The 15684-nt window shown below is 53.9% G+C and overlaps 3 protein-coding genes across 3 annotated transcripts in view; 2 read left to right on the top strand and 1 right to left on the bottom strand.

Moving 5' to 3' along the window:
* STAB1 (stabilin 1) overlaps nucleotides 1-185 on the top strand; it is a 28958-nt gene extending 28773 nt beyond the window's left edge. The window contains exon 68 of the mRNA XM_090284070.1: nucleotides 58-185. Within this exon, the coding sequence (XP_090140196.1) occupies nucleotides 58-114 (57 nt within the window). The 3' untranslated portion in view covers nucleotides 115-185. The remainder of the gene's footprint in view (nucleotides 1-57) is intronic.
* NT5DC2 (5'-nucleotidase domain containing 2) lies at nucleotides 133-9533 on the bottom strand. Its single transcript, XM_090284058.1, has 14 exons — nucleotides 9224-9533; nucleotides 4807-4991; nucleotides 4603-4677; nucleotides 4292-4347; nucleotides 4057-4150; nucleotides 3730-3858; nucleotides 3560-3620; nucleotides 3377-3479; nucleotides 3169-3270; nucleotides 2892-2973; nucleotides 945-1031; nucleotides 724-864; nucleotides 573-637; nucleotides 133-488 (listed from the first exon to the last, which is right to left on the bottom strand). Exons 1-14 carry the CDS (start codon nucleotides 9453-9455, stop codon nucleotides 227-229), a joined length of 1674 nt encoding a protein of 557 aa, XP_090140184.1. The 5' UTR covers nucleotides 9456-9533; the 3' UTR covers nucleotides 133-226.
* Nucleotides 9534-12116: 2583 nt separating this feature from the next.
* On the top strand, nucleotides 12117-15426 carry UQCC5 (ubiquinol-cytochrome c reductase complex assembly factor 5). The gene is made up of 2 exons (XM_090284069.1): nucleotides 12117-12515; nucleotides 15322-15426. The coding sequence occupies exons 1-2, from the start codon at nucleotides 12365-12367 to the stop codon at nucleotides 15411-15413; spliced, it is 243 nt and encodes an 80-aa protein (XP_090140195.1). The 5' UTR covers nucleotides 12117-12364; the 3' UTR covers nucleotides 15414-15426.
* The last annotated feature ends 258 nt before the right edge of the window (nucleotides 15427-15684 follow it).

Raw genomic sequence — 15684 nt, 5'->3', positions numbered from 1 at the left:
TGTGGAGGTGGGCCCAGGGCATGGTCTCAGCCCAGCAACACACGGTCCTCCCTGCAGGACTCTCTCTTGGAGGAGGACTTCCCTGACACCCAGAGAATCCTTGCAGTCAAGTGATGCATCAAAGGCACAAGCGGGAGAAAAGGCCACTTTATTGCTCATTTGGACAAACATCCAGAGTAGGCAGCCCAGGAGGGACTGGAGCCTGTTCTGGACAATAAAAGTGCCCTCAGCGGATGTGGGCCATGTCGCTGAGGAAGGGTGTCTTCATGCAGCCGGTGCAGAGCTGGTCCATCCAGAGTGGGGCCTCATGCTGCAGGGGTGTGCGGCGCGGGTAGAAGGTGAAGTCGACGCGGTAGTTAAGCAGGCAGCTGAGGGAGGCCATGTACAGGTCGGAGAAGCGCACAAGGCGCCTTGAGAAGTAGGTGGGGTTGTGGAAGGTGCGGAAGATGCTCCCAAACTGAGCATTAAACAGGGCCTTGGTGATACACCTGGGGTGGGAGACACAGGGCACTTGAGGGGCCACACAGGATGGAGCTGGACAGGGACTCCTGCCCTAGCCTCATCCTGCTCACCTCAACTCCTGCCGCTCCTTCATCCAGGCAGCCAGCACCTGCCGCGACTCAGCATCCTGGTAGGTCTGGGGGACACAAGGTGTGCACTGGATGTGTGCGCCCAGGTGGCAGCCCCAGTCCCTCTCCGGGGACATCCTGTCCAGCCCCACACCTGCATGCGCTCCAGCAGCCCTGTGAGCGCCTGCTGCCACGTCAGCGAGTGCATGTACTGCTCTGTGTTGATGATGCGGATCTCACGCTCCAGCTCGGGGATGATGGCACCTGTGCGCCAGCCATGCCGCAGCATGAGATCCTGGTGGGCAGGGTGGAGGACAAGGCTCAGCACCAGCAGGGGGGCTCCCTCCCCTGCTAGCCCAGTCTTGCCCCCCTCACCGCCAGGTCACTGTAGAGGTGGTCTCCGAAGTAGAGCACACGGGGGCCGCGCCATTCTGTCAGACGCAAGAAGTCAAACAGGTTTCCCTGGGGAGAAGTGGGGGAAACACTGCTGAGCCCAGTGTGCCCAAGAGATTCCCGTGCTGCCAGAAGCACGTCTGGTTCTCCACTTGTTCTCTCAAATTCCCAGAGTGAGGCCTTTCCAGCCGGATGCTGGATGCCCTTTCCCATGGCCTTGCTGTCCCCTCTGAGCTCTGGCCCTTGCTACGTCCACCTCACACTCAGAAACTGGGTCTGCCTGTTGCAGAAAGGTCTCCTGTAGGCCTGGCATGGTGCCCTGTGCCTCTAGAGTCCCCCCTCCCCTCTCCCTGTGGCCTCACACCCATCCCAGGCTAGGGACTGAGTCTACTCCTTGCAGGAAACAAATTGCAGCAGTGACCCCATGGCCCTAAAGTCCTCCTGGCCTCCCTGGCCTGAGCCCAAATGGACCCAACAGACCAACGGCAGACCTCACTGGGAGATCATCTGCCCCTCCTGCTCCAAAGCTGGAGAAAAGATGAAAACACTCAGCCAGGCTCAGACACAACAGAGGAAGCTCCCAGGCGAGCAGAAACTGGGGGAGCTCAGAGCAGGAAGGGCAGCAGCTGCGGGGCAGGAGCCCACACTCCGGGTGAGAACTGATACCCAGCAAAAAGGAGTTACTACTGCAGCCTGTGCACAAGAGGCCAGGGAGATGAAAGCTATGGGGGCACAGGTGGTTGTGAGACTTCATTGCTGAAATTAGCTCAGGTGGAGAGGGTGAGGTTCAGGGGACCCCTCAGACAAGGGATGTATGACGGGCAGAGTGGATGTGCCCTGAATGAACCAAGAGAAAGAATCTTGAGGCACAGATGCTGAGTTAGGAAGGACGGAGCCTGAGGTTCCAGCAACAAGAGAGAGATGGAAGGGCAAAGGGGAGAGAGCAAAAGAAAGACAAGAACCAAATAGGATCTAAAACACACACACACTTCAGAATATCAGGCATAAGGGAAAATCTGAAAGCTGCCAAAGAAAAAAGTCACATGTTCCCCACAATGGTGCATGACTCTCAGGCTCTGCCAAGATGCTAAGACAAAGGAGAATATGACCCTGAGCTGAGGGAAAGAGTCTGCACCCTAGGGGGCCATGAAGACTTGGGGGCCAGCAGGGTGGGTGGAGGAGCAGTGGGCAGGGGTGTAAGCACTGCCTGCAGGGCAGGCCTCCCAACTGGATATCTCGAGCCTGCTCCCTGTGGCTGTGCCCCTGGCCCAACTGCTGGCTTCCTTCCTCCCCCAGTTTCTAGATTCCCCCATCCCAAGAAGCCCTGCTCACCAGCTCAGCCGGGATTTCCGCATTCCATTCAGGGCCAAATGCCTAATCACCTCCAGCTCAGAGCCACCTCCCCAACCCCCGACCATGCCCCTTCTCATCTTCCTGGCCAGCCAAGAAAGGTCTCCCCAGAGGCCATGAGCCACCCCCACCAGCTCCCCAGCCCAGCTCAGGGACCCCAACCAGGCTTGTCTGGTTGTAGCAGAGTGCTCATCCCCAAGTAGTAACAGTGCCATTTATTGGACACTTAGTTAAATATTATACCTATTTTATAGATGAAGAAAGCAAGACACACAGAGGCCAAGTAATTCAGCAAGGCTCCCTCTACCAACCAGAAGTGAAGTTGGAAATCAAATGCAGGCAACCTGACAGATAGGCCAAGTCCTCAACACTGCAAAGGCCTGTGCCCTGAGAGCCGTGCCCTGAGAGCCATTCCCTGGTGCCTCAGACACAGGCCCATGGCACAAGGGAACAGACACTCAGCAGATGTGTAGCGGCTGCTCAGGGCCCAGGAGGTAGTGTTACTGCTCCCTGGAGCTTTGGTTAGCTGTGTGCACCCTCCACCTACTCAGGTGCTACTCCTACCTAGATGGCCCTTACCTGCCGATAGATCTTGCCTTTTTCCAGGCGGGTGATACGGTCCCAATGAAGCGAGCCCTTCTCATCAAGTTTTCTGAAAGGCCTAGAATAGGGGGTAAAGGGCTTGATTTCCAGTCTGCAGCAAGACCACGAACTGGGTACCATCCCACTCTGCAAAGGCCCACCTGCTCACATGGGACACATGCCAGCAAGGGGGTATCCCCACCCTAAGCACACGGGACAGCAAGCAAAGGCTAGTCCCCACTACCTGCCCCCATCGCCCTTGCCAGGCCCATACTTGCGGGGGTCGGTGAAGAAGCTGGGCTTGTCCGCCTGGACAATGACCACATCAAAGAGCTGACGCCAGTCAGGACCCACCATGTGCCGCATCCCCTTGTCCCTGGGAAGAAATGGGGCAGAGGTAGCACAGGTGGTCAGAGGGAAGCCAGCCTGCCCCTACCTGGCTCCCACCCTGCCCCCTCCTCCCACAGTGGGGTGGGGCTCACACAAAACTGAAAGGACTGTTGGTAATGAGGAACAGCTGTTTCCCATGGTCCACCAGGCGGCTCAGGACAGCGTACGTCTCATCCCCTCTCAGGATGTACTTTTCTAACAGGGGGAGATGCGTCTGTGAGAGCCAGCCCAGCACCCTGCCCAGGCAGGCTGCAGCAATGACTATCCACCCTTACCCATGTCCCGCTCGATCCACTGGTACATGAGGCCCTTCACATGCACATCTCGAATGGCGTCCTGGGGGCAGTGGAGGGACAGTGAGGGTGCAGTGGGGACCAGGAGGCCCTGCCCTGATGTGGCTAGACCTCACTTTCCCTGCCACCCCAGGCAGGCCCAGCATCCTGACCGTTACGTCCTTGTAGAGATGTGCTTGGTCAAACTCCAGGCCGTGGCCCAAGAAGTGATCCACCACGCAGGAGAGCAGCGCCATCTCTGGCAGCGAGAAGATATCCATGAACTGCTTGATGGAGGGACCCTGGGGAGGGGGACACCGCTTCAGCAATCCCTTCAGCCCCACAGCCCCCAGCTCTGGAAACCAAGGGCTCTGAATCTGCCTTGGGACGCTGGTAGAGGGATGCAGCTTGTGTGCCAGGGGTGTGGGCATGGCTTCCCAGGGATCGAGCAGCCATAGTGAGATCACTGAACATCCCCTGGGCAACAGCAGAGTGAGTACCTTGCCATAGAAGCCACTCATCTGGTACAGTGGGATGTGCTGCGTCCCCCCATATAGGTCGATCACCTCCTCATCTGGCACAGGCTGCAGGCCTCTGGGTGGGCATGCAGATGTCATTAGTTCAGAGTGGTCCTGAGCCCAGTCCAAACTGTAGGGTGGGGAAGAGGGGGGCAAGGCAGGCCAGTATGGACCTGGAGCAGCGGACTAGTGGGGTCAGGGCAGAGTCAGCACTGACCTGTAGGCTGTTCCCAGCTGCACATAATGGTAGGCATCAATCTTCATCAGAAGGCTCTGGGGGCACAAGGGGAGTGGGATGGGCAGTGAGGAAGGGGTTTGCCATTGGCTATGAGCCAGCCTCTTCCACCCCAACTCTGAAGCCCCAGTTGGATGGTATCAAGGGGATCATGGACATGCCAAGAAAAAGCTACAGCCGAAGCCAAGGGGTTAGAGATGAATATCCCTTCACTGGGGATGGAGGACTAAGAAATTGGCTGATACACAACCAGTAAGAAGCAGCCAGGAGGAGTTAGTAGTCTAGCCACTCACCTTCTGAATGTCATAGTGGAGGCCACGGATGGCAAAGCTGGGGTTGTAGTCATACTTGCGAATACCCTCTGGGTACTGTTGGGGGAAAGGGGACCAGGCCTGAGCCAGTGGCGCTGCCACACCTTTTGGCTGGGCAGCTGCCTTCGGGGTTCAACTCAGCTACCTGCCCTCCAGGGCCTGGGAAACCTGCCTGGCTAGCCTCACCTTGTAGTGCTCAATCAGGATGTCGCGGGCAGCATTGAAGATCTCTGGGTGCAGGGAGTCTGCATACTGGGCCAGTGTGTAGTCATAGTCGAAGCCATAGACCTCAACATCATGCAGGCTGATCTCATTGTTGGCATAGATGGCTGCTGGGTTCAGGAGACTGCATACCTCAGGGGGCAGGAGGTCTACAGGAAGGGATGCAAGTGTGAAGATGATCACAGCAGCAACCAATGGTTACTGAGCACTTTCTAGGTGTCTGGCCCTGAGATCTTCACAGAACACCCCAAGTTGGGTACTCAGCCCAATGCTGCATATGGTCAAAAGACAGCTCAGAGAGAAGTCATTTTCCCAGGGTAATATTAAGGCAGAGCTGGCAATGGCTAGAACTACCTGTGGGGTTCTGGGTTATATCATCACTTGCAGCCCATCAGGTACACCAAGCTTGTGCCTTTTCCAGGCATGGCTATTTACTGATCCCTTCCACCCTGCCTGAGGCTGGGGTTGGTGACTAAGGAACATTATCAGAGTGGGAGGTATTGGGTAGCCCCTCTGCTTCTCATGCTCCCAGCTCTTGAACACCTACCAGCCTTTGAAGCAAGGCCTAATAGCATTTCAGCTGCCTGCCAGCCCACATAATGACATTTGCTGCCTCTAGCCAGGGAACATTGCTAATTATGTCAAGCAGGACGTGTGATGTTGGGTTCTGGGCCATTACCCAGGCTGCTTCCCTCTGAGGATGCAGTCATAACCACTCTAAGCCCCTGGCTGCTCCAGAGGCTGAGTGGGGGCATATGCAGAGTGGGCTCTGGGATGCCAGGTTAATCTGCCTTAAGTTTCCCCATATGTACAGTTGGGGAGGTGGGTGAGGAAAAGGGCGTGGTTTCTTTTTTAAGATTTATGTTTAGAAAGAGGGGAAGGGAGGAAGAGGGAAACATCAATGTGTGGTTGCCTCTCACAAGCCCCCAACTTGGGACCTGGCCCAAAGCCCAGGCATGTGCCAACTGGGACTTGAACCAGTGACTCTTTGATTCCTAGGCTGGCACTCAATCCACTGAGACACACCAGCCAAGGCAGAGAGTGGGTTTTGCAGTCACAGAGATCAGACCAAGCCCTCCTTTTCATGGCCATGACTAGGAAAGTCACCTCACCTTTTGGGCCTCAGTTTCCTTGTCTCTAAAGGGGTAATAAAAATTGTACCGAACACACAACACAGCTCCTCTCCCTTGGAAGCAACAATTAAACTATGTTAAAAAAAAAAAAAAATTATACCAACCTACAGAATTACTAAGAGGGTCATATGGCATGTGCTCTGTGCAGCATCCTCACTCTGTGCCTGTGGCAAATGTAGGATTAAATGGGCAATGGAGCCCGTTACCTCCCTGTCCTGGATTTCCTTGCATCACTCAGGGAGCAGGGTTTGCAGGTAGAGAGAGGAGCAGGCAGGACAAGGTGCCCCTGGGCACTGCCTTGCAGAGGCTCCGTTCCTGACACCTCTAGCCTATGGCTGAAGCCCAAGCCTCTAGGGAATTCCTGTTTCAGCCACAATCTGTCATGTTCTGAGCAGAAGCCACTGGCCATGCAGCCAGGCCTGGCAGCCTGTGCTCAAAGGCAGACACTTGCTGATGAGATCCCACTCTGTCCCTAACCCCACTTCATTTGGAGCGAAGTGCAGGATGTAGGTTGGGGAACAGGTGTGGCTGGTTCCTCTGGTGGCTCCAAGCCAACCTAGGCCTGGCACAGAGCAGCTGCTTTGAAGATGATTCCTGGGTGCAGACAAAACACTTCTCACTTTGGATGCATGCGAGATACAGCTAGCTGACTTCAGCCTTTCAGGGAGTTGCTTCTGAGATGCCCCTCATCTGGTATCAATAGGACCCTGGGCCTCCCCATCCCCATGTCCTGAGTTCCTGGGTACTAACTGTGACTCTTGGTACAACATCCCAGAAGGGGAGGGGATCAGCTTGGCAGTGCAGCCCCTTGTGGGCAGATTTCTGGCCAAGTCCAGGCTTCCACCCCTGCCCTTGAGGATGTTCCCAGGGATGGACAATTCTCCTAGGAACAAAGCAGGATGAGGAAGCTGCCCACAGGGCCTGGCCTCTTGAACTTATTTCTGGACTGAAGAAAAAAAACATAGCTCTGGTGCCACAAGGTCCCACTCCCTTCCATAAGGCTGTTGTGGTGCACAAGGCCAGGTGAGCAGAACATATCCTTTACCCACACTGGCCTTCCAAGTTCATTGGTCTCATTGCCCAGCCCCTGCCCCTCCTTCCTCCTCCTCCCTCCTCAGCCCCCAGCTCCAACGACCAAGGTAAACCCCTCCCCACGGCAACCATGAGACTGACCTGTGGGTACACCCCTCCCAGGTGTGCTGGGTGCCTTTAGCTCATTTTATTCAATCCTTACTTCAATCCTGTGAGGTGGTCACACTTATTCCTCTATCATCCAGAGGAAGAAACTGGGGTTCAGGAAGGTCAAGTCCCTTGTTCCAAACCATCCAAAAGTAGTCAGTGGAGTAGAGATTTTTAGTTCAGTTACCCCACTTGCCTCTCAGCCAGGCATCCTGCTGAGGTGGGGGTGGGGCTTTCTTGAGGACTATCTTTCTGGCTAAGGTTTGAATAAAGGCACACTTTAATGCCCTGAATTTCCCCCAGAATACATTTAGAAGGGGAATTAGGCTGGCTGGAGTTAGAAGGGGCAGGGAAGGCTGGCTCATCCTGGCACTCACCCTGGCGTTCTGGAAACAAACTTGCCCCTTTCACATCAAGAGGAGCTTGGGTGGGGGTTCTTCTTGAATATCAGAAAGATCCATGTGTGCCCTGAGAGACAAAGCTCAATAGATTTCCCAGGTCCTTCCCCCTCAACACCTACTAGGTAGGCTTCTCAAGCTGCTCCATAGAGGGTCTTACTCAGGTCCAAAGAAAAGACATCTTAAACAGCATCCCAAGCCTGTCCCTCTTTTGAGGGTGCGGGGTGGTGGCATCCTGATAGAGCCCCATAGCTTCAAAATCATCATTCCTCAGGGGTCTTAACCATTCCACATTCAGCTTCTCAAGAGGTGAGTCCAGCCCCCCCACCCCCCCACCCCCCTGCTCCCAGGTTTCCACCCAGTTAGCATGGCAGCCCCAGTTCAGTCAGCTGGACTATTTCAGATTGGGCTACTTTGCCTTATCTGAAAATGAAAGTCTTGTCACCCCTGGGGACTCCTCCTGAAGTTCCCCAGCCCCTTCTGGGTCTGGGTCTAAGTCATCACCACAACCCTGTGGCAGAAGCCCCAGGATTGTTTTACACCATAAGACAGCAATTTTTGACCCTTTCCATCTCATGGCACTCCCGTTAGTAAACGAATTATTAAAATTCTGTAGCACACCAAAAAATGTTTGTCGATATGATTTAAAAAAAAAAAAAAAAAGGTAAAATTTTGATTCACTCACACCAGACGGCCTTTGTTGCATTGGCTGTTATCATTTTTTAATTTGACAATCTAAGGGAAAAGAGGTCAGTGCCCCCAATTAAATAGTCAGGTAGCGCATGCTTTAAAAATTCTTGCAGGACACCCTGTGAAAACTGCTGTCTGTCCTAAGACACTGAGGGTCTGAGGTGAGGCTTGCTGGTCACTACCCAGCTGTAGAGTGATAGGGCCAAGACCCAAACCACATCTGTCCGGGGCAGCGGCAAGGCCCCAGGGGACTCGTGAACAACAATCAGCGCTCTCAATTCTCTGGCCTCTGGGCCTCAGGCGTCCCAGCCTGCCCCCTCTGGGAGGAGGCTTTAAGTTTCCTCAGCCCATTTTGCAGAGGGAGAGAGGAGAGACTACAGGAGGTTTAGTGAGCGCCATGGCCAAGGACAGAGCAATCCTGGACTGGGACAATTCGTCTCCCTTCTTCTTCCCCTCCAGGTCTGAGTGCTCCGAGCCTCCAGGGTTTAGTAATCAAGAGGTGTCGGAAATTCTAGTCGGAGTCCGCCAACGCAGGCCAGCCAGTCCCCGGGGGTCTGTTCGGGCCAGTGCCGCCGACTGGCTTTGTCCCTGGTTCTCCCGCCCCAAACCAAGGGCCTCTAGGAGAAGAAGGGGTTGGGGGCGTTCCCTCTGCAGCTTCCTGGAGGGCGGGACCCCGAAGAAAGACCCCGGGGCCTCTACATTCCTGCGGACGCGTCAGGAACCCCCAGTTCCTGCTGATGGAGCCAGCTCCGGGGTGTCGGGGCGTCCCCAGAGACCCCCGGGACAACCCAGTGGAGCCTCCCCCTAAGAGCTGCCTGGCCTTCGGAGCCCCAGCGGGCCCCACTCCCCGAAGAGCGGAACCCCGACGGCTCGGGGGCGGTGCCCTGGCGCTAGGTCCGTCTGTCCGCCGCCCGGGCGCGCGCCTATAGCCGCACGGGACACCTCCCCCCGCCGGAGCTCGTCCCACTCGGGCTCACCCACCGTGCACCAGTCTCCGCATGTCTTGGTAACGAGCCCACAGGTGCGCGCTGAGCTCGGCGCCGCCGGCGGGTGCCGGGGCGGGCACAGAGCGCGGAGCGCCCGGGCAGTGGGCGCCGGGACCCGGGGGGCCGCAGCCAGGGCAGGAGGGCGAGGACGAGGCGGCTCGTGGCCCGCCGTGGCCTGGGCTCGGCAGCCAGCGCCGAGCGGCCGCCCGGAGCCCCGCACCCACCATGCCCACTGCGAGCCACCCGCAGAGCCCTCCACCCCGTCGGCTAGTCCACCACTCTCCGACTGCGCGCCCGCCACGGTGGCCGCGTGCCCCTCGCCGCGGCCGGCCAATGGGTGAGGCTCGCGGAGTCCGGCCGGCCAATGGGCGCGCCTCTTGGCCCTGGGGGCGGGAGGTCCTGGGACGGGGCGGGACGGACTCCCCCACCCCCACTCACGAGTCTCCGGCGCCGCTGAATATTTTGCGCCCCTTTCGGTGGCCACCACGCCGATAGCGGCTCCTTTTGTACCAGTTCCGGGAGATCGGAGGGCCCAAGAACGGCTGTCCCTGCGAGGGTCCAGACGGCTGAGGCACTGAGGGTCCACCCGGGTCCCCACCCCTCTTTCTTCCCTTCTGCGCCCGGGTCTTCCTGCCCCTTCCTTCACCTCTAGTCCTCCTGATCTTAGCTCCTCTGGCCTTCCCCCAGCCACGCTATGGGGGTCCTTTTTCCCCGCCTCCGGCCCCTGACTAACTGCCAGCTGACCAGACGTCGGTGCATTCCACTGGGTTAGTGAATAGAGCCCTTACTGCGCGCTTCCCGGTGCCATCCCCACATATGGTGAGACCTGCAGCGCAGCCGACGCTGAGGCAGCCCTTTCTCTCTCCCGTCCGGTACCTCACCCAGGTGACCCTTTTTTAACTCGGAGCCACAGGACTGGGTCTTGCGATTTAGGTAGATGGGCCAGGAGTCAGTGCGTCTGCCAGTTTCTGACCTCGGTAAATGGCTGCACCGACCCGCCCCGCTCCTGGCTTCCTCGTGTAGGCCCTGTCTTGATATCCTTCGTCTCTTATAGCAATGTCGCTAGAGTTTCCAACGAAATTCGTCTTTCCTGCTTGAAATCACTCTCCACCCTTGTTTCTTCTATTCAGATCCGTTTTCTGAGTCCGCATGCGTATCAGTTCATGCACTGAGCCCTGAGGAGGCCTAAGCAGCCTGGACGGGCCCTGTTAGTCGAGAGCTGGCAATTTGGACACTATTTCCTAACGGTGTGGTACATTCGAATATCCACTGTACCGTGGCCGAAGACCTACAGTGTGTCAGACCCTGGGCCAGGTGTTGATGCAGGATAGAGACGCAAAGGTGGGCCCGTGGGTGGATGGCTATGCCCACCTGATGGCCTCAGTGAGTTAGGTGGGTACTGAGGAGCTGACCACACGTAAGCTTCGTCTGGGCAGGAGATGGGCGCTTGTGGTATCCGGCCCCCAGAGTCACCAAGAGAGATGGGAGTGAGCACGAAGTGGGTGTGTGTGAGCGGACTGGATGTGATGGCCCCAGAAGGCAGGTTATTAAGGCAGCATCTGGGGCAAGGCTGCTCAGCTGCAGGTGCTACCACCATTTCTGGAGGCCCTGCTTGCACTCTTTTCCAGACCATTTTGTAGATTTTATGTCCACATCGTCAAACTCTTATTGGTTCTTAGTTTCCATTTGATTTTCTTAGATTGTCTAATAGTTGTCTTCCTTCTCAAAGGTAATGAGGTGACAGCCTCTTAAAGACAGCAACCACAACAGCAAGAGTTCTGAAGGCTCTCAAGTCAGATTTCTGCTTCTACCTGGTTAATTCCAACTTCTCAGTTCTCCATCTAGAAAAGGAGATGATGAAAATAGAGGCGAGATTCAGTAGGCTATGGTATCTATATATAAAGAGCTAGGGCTCAATAAATCATCATATTATAGCTAATTTATTTTTTTAATCCTCACTCGACATTTTTTTATTGCTTTTAGAAAGAGAGGAAGGGAAAGAGAAACACTGATGAGAGAGAATCATAGATCGGTTGCCCTCCTGTATGCGCCAGGATCAGGGATCTTAAGTGCCCCTAGGGGAATCATAACAGTGCCCTGACTGGAATCAAATGGAGCCTGCAACCTTTCAGTTGAGCCAACACTCCAACCAACTGAGCCACAGTGGCCAGGAATATAGCTAATCTTAACTGATTATTTACTATAGTTAAGGCATTGTGTTAAGTACTTTATTGGTATTATCTCTGAATCCTAACAGCATCACAGGAAAGTCCCCATTTTGTGTAGCAATTGAGGCACAGACTGGGAATATATATGGAGGAGGGGATGGTTTGACAAAGCCTACGCTCTTAAATAGTTCTGCTCTTCTGTGATTATTGCAAATGAGATGATGCATAAAAAGCACGTACAAATCCCTGCATAACGGTAAGTGCCCCATACAGGATAGCTTTAATTAATTTTAGGGTTCTTTGACTCAAGATGCTTACCCAGACTTTTGTTGTGAAAATGGTAAAGTTCAGCTTTCAACAAGGCTTATCAAATTGTTATTTTTAGAAATCTAGCGACCAGTCACGAACCCGAAATAAATGCAAGGCGTTGCGTAAGTGCAGTTTATATTACAGTGCATTACACGTTTGGTTCATCAGAGAGGGTCCTCACTTCCAGCAGGGCTTAAAAGAAAAAAGATGGCGGTGCCAGAACAGCGGGGACGGCTTCCAAGTCTCAGCACTAATTGCACAGGAGAGGTCCCGGTACCCGGCCCGGCAGGCGCCACGTGGGAAGCTCCGCCCCCTTGCACCGCCCCACCTCCGCCTCCAGAGCCCAGACGCCTGCGCGAGCTTTCTCAAGCTGGGTTGGGCCTCACAGAGCACGCGCAGTTCGCCGCATGCTACTGGCCAATCCCCTTGCCTTACTGTGCTCAGATTGTTGAAGCCGCTGTAGGAACTCAGGTCTGGGCACCTGAAGCTCGCCCGCTGGTGTTAAGGTAGTGCGGCAATCGCTCTGCAAACCCGACCACCGGGCTCAGCAAGGACAGGCAGGACGGTCTCGGCTCCACCCCGGCGCCTCACTCCAGGAGCGGTGGCTGCTCGAATCGCTCCTGGTTCCACTGTACTCCTCTCCACGGTCTCGGTCGGGCATGTTTTCCAGGGCCCAAGTGAGGCGGGTTCTGCAGCGGGTGCCCGGAAAGCAGCGATTCGGCGTCTACAGGTTTCTGCCCTTCTTTTTTGTCCTGGGAGGAACGATGGAGTGGATCATGATTAAAGTGCGCGTGGGCCAGGAGACCTTCTGTAAGTAGGGATGCAGCAGCCTCGTTTCATTGCAGGAAGGCAGGAGGCGGCCCAGGACCTATTTTCCTGTGAGATATTCGTTCCTAGGTTGCAGACTGCTCATTCTACTCAGAGCGCAGACCTGTTTTTGCGTCCTCAGGGCAAGTGCTGTTCCGTTCACTGGGCCCTCGAGACCCGCCCGGGCTTTCCTGTAAGCGGGGCAACAAAGGCACTTTGGTGTCAAATCTTGAGACCTTGCCTACACGTTGAGGGGAGGGCAAGTGACTCAACTCAGGACAACCTCCTCTCAAGCTTGCTGGGGACATTGTTTGGGCCTAAGGAACAGACTTGCTCACGGTGGAAGCGAGTGGGATCCTGAGGATTCATGGAAAGTCCTGTTAACTGGCCGGTCCTCTCTGTACTCTTCAGTCCAAACCCGGAGGGAGCTGGTCTGCCCGGCTTAGTTAATTACCACTGTCTTTACAGTTATTGGCACCAGCGCCCAGCACTGTGGACAGAATGCCTGACGTTGCTTTGCTGAGCACTAAGTCTGGTTGGGCTAGTTTGTCTTCTGAGAAGGCTTCCCTAACCCCTAGACCCTTTCTGCTGTTGTCCCTCCAGGAATACTATCACTTGTGAATTACCAACCCTCATTTTAAAAACATTTGTTATCTTAGAGCTTTCTAAAGATTTATTCCTGTGTTCATCCATTCAATTTTTAATGAGCAGGTATGAGAGGATATAATGAACCAGGCAGAACTCCTACCCCAGAACTCTTTAACAGCAGAGACAGATCATGAAGACAGTTACTACTAAGTGTTATCAGTGCTCTGAGGAGAAAGTGGCGGGAACATGGGAGTCTTGGGTGAGGCACTTCAATTGGACTAGATGGTGCAGGGAAGGTTTCCAGGAGCCTCCATGTCAGGTAGGCCCTGAACATTTGAGTAGGTGTCAGTCAGATGAGGGGAATGTTTGTTAGTGAAGCTGAAAGTGCCTCATGCGAGTGGTAAGAGCAGACATGGGGGCGTGCGTGTTTGAGGAACTGAAACAGGTGAGGGATAAAGTGGTTAGAAAGGTGCCTGGGCAGGTCCAAAAGACTGGAGAACCAAGGATGTATCCCAAAGGATTGAAGGGTTTTAAGTGGCAGTGAATTAACACATGTGGAGAATGGCTTCTTGTGGACAGGAGACTGGCAGGAACACTTGGGTTGTGTGTTCAGGATTGAGATGGTGGCCTGGTCTCTGGTGGGGACAGAAGGGATGCCAAGAAATAATGGAGTTGAGAGACACCCAGGAGGAGTCCTGACAGGGTTTGGTGATTGAGTAGACAGACTCAGGAGATGAGGAGTGGAGGTTTCAGGTAGGGTAGCTGGGGCAGGGGGAACACAGGTAGGACGATCCCGGCTCTGTTTGGATGTCCTGAAGTAGAGATGGTTGTACAGATCTGAAAGCAGGCAGATCTGGGCCATAGATTTGGGTTTGTGGGTCATTCACAAGCGGATTGTGATGAAAGTCGGTCAAACCCCAGTATTTTAAGGGCGACTGAGAGGCAAGCAGGGAAACCACAGGGGTTTGTTATCACAGAAGACCCGAGTTTCAGAAAGCTGACTATGCAAATGGGAGGAAAGCCCCCTCTCCCCTACCAGGAGAGACTTGAAGATACGCAAATCTGATCAGGAAAGAGGGTGGAGTCTGGAGATACTTTGGATCTTGAGAAGTGGGGAGAGGATGGGATCAGAGCACAGCAGTAGGAGTAGCCCCTGGAAGTTAGCTGGGAGTGTTCTTTCCTGATGATTTTTCTCTGGGAGAAAGAGCTCATGGTCATTTGGGGGTGGCTGAAGAAGGGTGAGGGTTCTGGCTTAGGAAACAGTATTGTCAGGCATCCCAATGGACCCAGAGAGATGCATTATTGGCCCCACAGTGCAAAGCAAAGCAGTGAGGCATGGAGAAGAAAGTTGGATTAATCTATAGTTGGGGTCTTGAAGGTGTGTCAAGAAATCAGAGGGTATTTCAGGAGGTTTGGGCAGCAAGAGAGGAGAGGGGGCTAAGGGGTTACTCAAGGTCCAATGGCCTGGGGAAGAAGTTGGTAAGGGTCCAGGGAAGTTGGTAAGGGTCCAGGACGGAAGGGCTAGAGAGGTAGTAGAGGTTGTGGTCAAAGCACAATGAATTACTACAGAGGAACACCCCCAGTGGATGTCAGAAGTTGTGTGGGGAAGGCAGGGAGGCGAAGGATGCTAGTGCTTTTATCACTGTGGGGGGTGGTGTTGCCTGGGACAATGGCACAGGACAGGGTCAAGGAGCCTGAGCTAGATGCTGTTTTCAGCAATTAAAAGGGAGTGATGGAGAGCAGTGCCAGTGCAGAGAAGATGGCGCATGATGTAAGCCCCAAAGAAAGGGGGGTGGCAAATCAGTAGCCTGGAAAAGCAGGAGCAGAGAACAAGGAAACTGACTTCAGCTCCCCAGTGTGAGTCCCAGGTGTGGGATAGGGAGCAGCAGAGAGCCATAGGTCAGGGAGTGCCTTTGAGGAGCCAGGTGACTTCAGAGAACAGAAATTGTAGGGGATAAGGAAGTGAGGAAGTCTTAAAATCTTAAAATATTGTTAAGAGATATGCTAGGACATGATCCTATCTTTGAAGACTCATACCTGCTATTGAAGTCCAGAACTCCATTAACATAGCCTCATTTAACTCGTTTTAAATTGTTTATTTCGGCATCAAATTAAACATTAACATTGAGATTCAGATATAGTGACTGATCTAGACTATTGGTTAAATTATTCAGATCTGAGCATTTTTAATTCCTCAGTTTCTTATATTTGTTCAATACAGATGATGTCTACCGTAGAAAAGCCTCAGAAAGACAGTATCAGAGAAGGCTGGAAGATGCATCAGAGACTGAACTTCAGCAGTCAATAAAGTGAATATGAAATTTGACTAGTTTCAACTTCTTTAAAAATGTACATTCATTAAAAAATACATTCATTTTCTTGTTAGGGGGAGCGCTTTGTGAAGTGTATGATTGTCTGACACTGTGCTATACACCTGAAGCTAATACGAAATAATATTGAATATAAACTGTGATTTAAAAAACAAAACACACTGCTAATATCCCAGCAAGTTCCTCCTTTCCTATGCACTCATTATGGATGGTGTTCACCTGTCTCTAAGGTCTGCACTGGAGAATTTGAATAT

Source organism: Furipterus horrens, unplaced genomic scaffold (genome assembly GCF_987537825.1).
Source record: "Furipterus horrens unplaced genomic scaffold, mFurHor1.1.pri manual_scaffold_7, whole genome shotgun sequence".
In the NCBI taxonomy this organism is placed as follows: Eukaryota; Metazoa; Chordata; class Mammalia; order Chiroptera; family Furipteridae; genus Furipterus; species Furipterus horrens.
Note: the sequence above shows the minus strand (reverse complement) of the source record. Positions and strands in the feature narration are given on the sequence as shown.